The sequence below is a fragment of the Prenolepis imparis genome, unplaced genomic scaffold (assembly GCF_030444845.1).
Source record: "Prenolepis imparis isolate NDT839.2.m4 unplaced genomic scaffold, iyPreImpa1.0 SCAF_10, whole genome shotgun sequence".
Classification (NCBI taxonomy): Eukaryota; Metazoa; Arthropoda; class Insecta; order Hymenoptera; family Formicidae; genus Prenolepis; species Prenolepis imparis.
The window spans coordinates 15710888-15718655 of NW_028141168.1; the positions used below are offsets into that span (position 1 = coordinate 15710888).

A 7768-nucleotide genomic window follows, 5' to 3' on the forward strand; every position below is an offset into this window, starting at 1 on the left:
GAGGAATATTATTTACTGACATTACATACAAATTTTATCCTATAGTCTCTATGTTGATAATTAGAAAGGAAAAGAAAACGTGATGTAAAAAACGATATGTAATTATACAGTTTATTTAAATCTTCCTTTATATATTTAATCATCAAGATTGTCTCACTTTATTATTTGGCAAAGCGAATCAAAATGTATTTCAATGTAACGCAGTTGATGCCCTAATGATGGTAAAATTCTCTTCCACAAAAGGTAGGACCTAACCGGCCTATTTCAGTCGATCCGAAGCGCATTGCCTTGAAGTCTCGTGTCACTCTTTGCGGTGGACCCTCTCCATTAGAATTTCCAATAAAGCTGTCGCAGGTGTAAAAAAACGTATCAAGACCCCCATGAATCATGCGTCGCAAAGCGGAGCCGCCAAGACACGTGTATCTGTTATGCTTTCTCTCGGTAATTCGCAGGATGGTTTATGCACCCGTTCATACGCCTTCCTCCTCTCTCTTTCTCTACACTACTATAATCTGCCCCACTATCATCCATTCAGTGTCAACGGGTCGATGACTCCGTCGAAGCAATTATTATCATTGAAATTAGGTTTCAATCATGTGTAAGAAGAATGATTCGAGTCATCTATAAATGTTTGACCTCCAGGCAATTGCAAATTAATAATGTGACGTCACAAATAAATAAGTCGAATATAGTAAGAAATCTAATATCGAATCTCTCTCTCTCTTAGATGGCTGATACTATAGCTACATTATTTTGCGTCAACGTCACGCGTGGGTTTATAGAGATTGTTCATGACGGGACTTTCCCGTCGGAGAGCCATATAATCTGTGTCATCATCCGTTCGACAATCACGAATTTAATGTATCGAACCGAGGCAATTGTAATTATCAAGTTAAGATTCCGGAGTATCCGTAACCGGTTTAAGCACAGTTCTGTGAACGAATACGCGCTATGAATTGATAAGCGGCTCATATAGAGGTATAGATTATAATATATTTGTTCAATCACATGAAATATAAAGGATATAAAAAAAATTTGCACACAAGGCAATAAAAAATTTTTTTAATAAAAAAATATATAGACAAAAATGTAATTGTATTGAACATTTTCACATGTATATAGAATTTAACGATCACTTTTCGTCTTAGCAGATAATTCTACCATCAATTTATAATTAATAATATTTTATGTACTTATATAAACGTATGGGAAAAGATAATAATCGAAGATTCCGAACATTTAAGTATCCGGATTTGAATTTCGAAATTAAATCCGAGTTTTCATGAATAATTCAGATAATCGGATATTTAGATAAAATAAAAGTTCTAATTAAAATTATGTTAATATACATTGCAAAAATTGCAATTACAATTAATGTAAAATATCATAATATAAAGTAATTCAAAGTTTGTAATTTCACATTAGCTGCGAGAATAAGTTTTGCTCTCCTTCTCCTGTCTTGTAAATCAAATAACCTCTATATGTGAGTAGATATGTGTATACATTTTTAATTTAATATTATATATATATATATATATATATATATATAAATGTATATATATATTTCTTTTTTCTTTTCTCTTCTCCTCTCTCACTCTTTCTTCGCTTCTAAAATTTTTCATAGCGCGCGAAAACAAATTTTACGCAAGAGGATTGGCAGAGAAAAAAATATATTCAATTCGAGGTTCACAGCTAAGACGCGTTGCACAAAAACCAATACGTATCCGCGTGCCGGCCATGATGGATTGTCGGAGCTATGGGAAACTATCTGTCAAGCACAATATCGACCCTCGCTTTCTCTGTCCAACCCCTACAAACTCGGGGTTCACTCTCGTTGCCGCCGTCCCTCCTGGGGGTGCGTTCTGCAATGTAGGTTTACCTACACATTGCCATACAAACCTTTCTCAGCCCCCTGTTTCCATCCTCTTCCCCCTCTCTTTTCGTTTTCGCCTAAATCTTCGACCATTTCGCGAACATCCTATCTTCTCCTTTATAAGTTCTTTTATTTGCCTGAGAATGCATCCTAGTGCAGCGTAAAACTATTGTAAAATTATTGCAATATTCAAATTTTCCAGAAAAATTAAAAGTAATTTTACGCGCTCATATATATAAATATACGTTTACTAATTCTTTCTGCATTATATATATCTTGTATACTAATTATTATATTGAAAAAATAATGTAAATTAAAAACTATAAATTAAAAAATAATGTATATTAAGATTAGAGTTCGAGAAAAAACGGGTAACAAATGTATAATTGCCTCTATTCATAAAACACTTAAAACACTTAAAACCGATGTTTTGGGTGAGCATCGGTTTCGCAAGTATCTGTATGATACAGATATTCATATAGTGCGTGTATGTACTCGTGGAAATATAATCAAGCAAATCGATATTAGTTATAAATAAGCCCTGGAAAAACATATGACGCTTAAGCTAACATGTTTGTCACTACAGTATTTTTTTAAATTAATAATTTAGTAATTTGTTTAAAACGTTATGTGACTACATGCACTATATAAAATATAAATATTTGTATGTCATGTGCAAAATCGATCGTTATCTGGTGCTTACGATCTGACAGATAATTATGTATTCGTTATGTTACCCGATTTTTCGAATTTTCGAATTTTAATCCTAATATTATATTTTTTTATAATAATTAATATGCAAGATATATATACATTTATTATTATTATTATTAAAATTAATATATGTTATTAAAATTGGATTTACAATAATAATTTTCCAGAAAAATTAAAAATGCTCAAATTATCTAAGATTATTTTTAATTTTTCTGAAAAGTTTTGTTGTAAATCCAATTTTTGTTATTAATTCAATTTTCGTAATTTTACACCTACGTGATACAAATGGGTCAGCTGTAAATCTGTCAGCATCAAATGAGTCTCGCTCGTTATTAGTCATATCCACTTTTAAATCTACAAGTGACAATTGCCACAAACTATATTAGGATTTCATAACATTAAATGTGAACGAAAACAGCAATTCAATTTTTATATATGCTAATGTAAGAAAAGTAAAATTTTTCAACGATGGATTAAAAATATTTCCTAATTTATGTTTAAAAAATAATGTCTCTAGTGATATGCATAGTTGCATAAAATTAGGGGCGCAACTAAATTGACAAGCTGAAAATCTTAGAATTTGGGGGATGAATAGAAAAAGAGAGAGAAAGAGTGAGAGAGGAAGGAAAGGAAGGAGATAGAGTGGGGAGGATAGCTATGCAGCTGCGCTGTTCACACGGAACAAGATGGTTGAAAACGTGAAACGTGCGTGGATAGGCGTCCTTCTTTTTTAACGTTATAAGTGTTTTTTTAGAACAATAACTCTTTTTCTTGAAAATTTTGTTATACAGTGTTATATATGTTTCAAAATATTACAATAGTTCTATATTATAAAAGTTCAAGGGCTTCCTACATTTGAAGAATGTGCGGTTAAATAATTATATAGATATTGATGATAAGTTATAGTTATATGTATGTGCATAGTATTAACATTTAATTATTTTCCAAGTGCAGTGCAAAAAAAAATAAAAACTCTTACCGCAGTATGTATTGTGATCTTTGTATTTTCGTGTGCCACAAATTTTAATAAATTAATTATTACATTTAACTGATAACTTATTATATTTTACTTATAACAGTATATGAGACATATGTGGCTATAAAAGTATTAAGAATTATAGTTACATTTATAATCAAGTATATTTAATTATTTCAAAAGCACTTTTCATCTAAATGTATAAATAAAAATGTGAAATGTGTTATATATATTTATACTTAAAAATTAGACCAATTTTTTTATAAGATTAAAGATAAAAAGTATAAATAAAAAATATATTCTGACATGAAATCTATCATAAGGATAATTATAATTAAATAACTCAAAAGGATGCTTCAATTGAAAGTCCATAACATTCAAATTTTAATTAGAGTATATGAAAATTGAATAATTGTTTTCATTCACATTTAATGTTAAGTAATTTAAAATTGCATGTTTTTTATTATCATGTCAATCTCCTCATTGATTTTATATATTATGTCTCTAATTAATAATCTTAAATGAGATTTTTGTATTTTGTGTTTAAATGATATGTATATCCTAATTTACATACAAGAAACTCACATAATATATAACGTGCTAATAATCAATAATTATACACGGTCAAAATGTTTTAACATACGTATTAACACATTTCGGATAAAACGATTAAACTTGCATCAAGCAAAGAAATTTTTTTTTAATTAATCCATTTTTTCTATTCAATTGAATAAAGAAAAATTGGATAAAAAAATGAAAAAGAAAGAATTATTAATTTGTCTATATATTATCATCCTGTGATATATATTTTTCTTATCCTGCTGTCGCTCGTTATTCATTACTTATAGATCAGCACAAGATTTCAATTCTTAATATTCCAAAAAAGTCGAAGAAATATAAAATAAATATATATTTATTATTTATTATGTACAATTTTTATATATATCTGTACATAGATATGAATATAAGTAAATATACAATATAAAAATATATATATATATCAATTATATAATAATATATTAATATATTATTATATAGTAATAAAATAAAATTAAAAAATTAAAAAGTACGTATTGCTTAACTTTATATTATACATTAGCTGTATTACTTATACAATTATTTTATTATTGATTACAAATTATTTATTAGACAATGATTAATAATATATGATTTAGTAATATACAATTAATTTTAGTTATTACTATTTTAGGCTATGATATATAAAAGAATTTTTACAATTAGAAACAAAATTATTAATATAATTAATTGCATATTATCTTTAATAATTGTTTCTAATGACGTCAATAACAATATTCTTTGTTCTCGGCAAAAGAAATTCACAGAAAAATAAACTATTGTAAAAATTATAAAAAATATTTCTTTATATGATACGAGACATAATAATGATAATATTTGCTAAAATGCGATATGCAAGAATTTAATTTAATTTACTCAGTTAGCTTCGAACAAAAAATATTTAAGCCTGTAAGATACAGCTAATGTATATATAAGTTAAGCGACAGAGAGAGTGACCCGCTAAATATGACTATTGCTATTAATCATCAAACTGTTTATGAATTTTGCATTATGTGTCAAAATATTTTTGAGAATGACGTGTGCAAATATTTCCCGGTAAAATGTAATGTTATTTAAAGAATGTTTCGAAGAAAATGCGGTGTGAACGGCCGAGCTTTTTTGATACCTGAGCTGTAGAACGCTCGTTGTTTCGCTCGTCCATAAATCATAGTGATGCAAGGTCAGCTGCCCCGATCTCGGTCGTCGCGGCATTCCCTCTTTACGAACCAGCGTGAAAGACCAACTGTGTTCTGAGTTCGACATAGTGCGTTTCTGAAGGTTATCTCTGACTGACTTCAAAACGCCGACGTAAGTTTTACCTGACTACATTTGGGGGTTCTTTATTGCAAACTTTCCACGTTTAATATTGCATTTTGGTTGAATATTGCATTTCTGTTGAATATTGCATTTTCTGAAATGTAAAAAAAAGTTCAGCATATCGTATTAATCTTTATATAGATCGCATTAGCAAATTATTACTATTTAATAATTATGCAATTCTGCCCTTCGTTAATATATTATAGATAAACACGTTTTAATAATATCTGCCAAGAGTTTTCAAATGTTCTAAAAAATCTATTAATTTATTTATTAAAATAATTATATGAGCGCAACAAAGATTATAAATTTAATTTTTACGCAGTATATATAGAGATCGTACTTACTTTAATATTTTTCAGAGATTGTGATATCGCACTTGAGGCAGCTCTTGCTGATAAAGTTGAGATTGAGGGTTGAGATAATTCTGATATGTTCCGTCGAATTGTTGCAGAATCGGTTGCGGTTGCGGCTGTTGCGAAATATTTAATGTATGTTGCTGTTGCATCGTTATCATGTGTGTTCTCGAATCATTTATTGGTGTCGATGTAGATGAAGGAATTAAATCATTTTGTGATTCATTTTTCTTAGCCTTCATTCTTCGATTTTGAAACCAAATTTTAATCTGTCGTTCTGATAAATTTAGGATTCTAGCTAGCTGTTCGCGACGTTGTTTCGGAAGATATTTAGTGGTATGGAACTCTTTTTCTAACTCGAAAGTTTGTTTCTGTGAATAAGTCTGTCTCGTGCGTTTCTGCTCTGTTCCGTTTCTTTGATTAGCTACAACATTTATATTACAAATTATGATGCGATTTTTTTTATATGTATATGTACCTATGTTAAAAACGAATTTAATGAGATAGATAATATATTCAACTAAAGTAGCACAAAACAATTTTTTTTTTTTTTTTGTAAAATTGAGTTGTATGTATTACAATATTATAAAAGAATTTATCGAATAATACAAAATATTTAAAATATCCTAGATGTGATGTTTATTTATTTTGCTTTAATAAGTATTCGCTACTGTGGTTACTTTATATTTTCTACATGATTTTTATTATTTTTAGTGTAAATACAAAAAAAATATTATAAAGATGAAAACTATGTATGTATAATATTCATAAATTATTTATACAAAATACGAATCGGTTAAATCAAGTCAAATATTTTTTAATCATATCGCATAGACTTATATTATTATATTATTATAGCGACTTACCGTTAGTCTTGTTTACCCACGCAAAGGAAGGGGGACCATCATTAGAGGAAGGTTGCCTTTGTCTGTCTCTGTATCTACTTTTTTGTTTGTAATTATTATTGTTGTTACAATTTGTGTCCTGATATTGCTGTGAGTATAACACGGGTTGGAGATATGGGGGCTGCATCCTTGGTTGACTCGATGATGAAATCGAAGAATCGTAAATGGAGGAATCGGCGGTATAATTACGGTCATAAAAATTTTGCTGTTGTCGATATGGCTCCTGCAAGTTGGCAACAGATTTGTTACCCTCGACAGTCGTCGGCGATGTGTGATTAGAAGACGAGGTCGAAGCGATTTCCCAATTGCGCGGGACTTGATTAGAGCTGGAAACCGATGATTCGTCTTGCTTTGCATAGTAACCTTCTGTTACAGCCTCCTTGCCGTGTACCAGAATCGATTCCAGTATACTGTTCGATTGTTGGCCATATCGTTGTCCATAATTAAATGATGAATCTTGCTGCATTTGTTGGTTTGGTGGTTGCTGGGGTGGCGGCTGATGTGTCGGCTGGAGTGGTGGATGGTGTGGTGGATTATGCAATGATTGCTGATTTTGCAAACTTTCTCTAAAAAGTAAATTGATAAGAGAGATGTCTTCATCGGTCAAATGCAAATTTGGCCAAAAGTTGTTCGGGTTTGACTGCATATTGCTATACGTATAAATTTAATTTTAATATCACAGTAATTTACAATCGTGCACACGCACCCATCTTATACACACACGCGCGCTTACGTATTACACGTGTTCACGGGAATGCATATACGCACAATTTTTTCCACGAGAGACAGACTTTTACAGCAATAAATTTATTTCGCTCACTGATACACCGAGATTACACTAATATCACGAATGATCAGATGAACTTGATGCAGAGTTTTGTAGTCACACGTTTAGTCCTTAGGCTGGCATCTTTAGTACTGAAGGTAGCAAACGCTATTTGCCATTCTTTTTTCTTCGGTGTACAGTTAGAAACAGAATGGTTTGTCCGTGTAGTTTTCCGGAGATCTTTCAGGCTTGTGTCTATTGGTCCTAGAGGGGAAGAGGGAAAAG

General features: G+C 30.2%; 1 protein-coding gene across 1 annotated transcript; it reads right to left on the reverse strand.

Moving 5' to 3' along the window:
• Positions 1–5814: 5814 nt before the first annotated feature.
• Positions 5815–7363, reverse strand: LOC145941519 (uncharacterized). The gene is made up of 2 exons (XM_083047629.1): positions 6679–7363; positions 5815–6236 (listed from the first exon to the last, which is right to left on the reverse strand). Exons 1-2 carry the CDS (start codon positions 7361–7363, stop codon positions 5815–5817), a joined length of 1107 nt encoding a protein of 368 aa, XP_082903755.1.
• Positions 7364–7768: the final 405 nt, after the last annotated feature.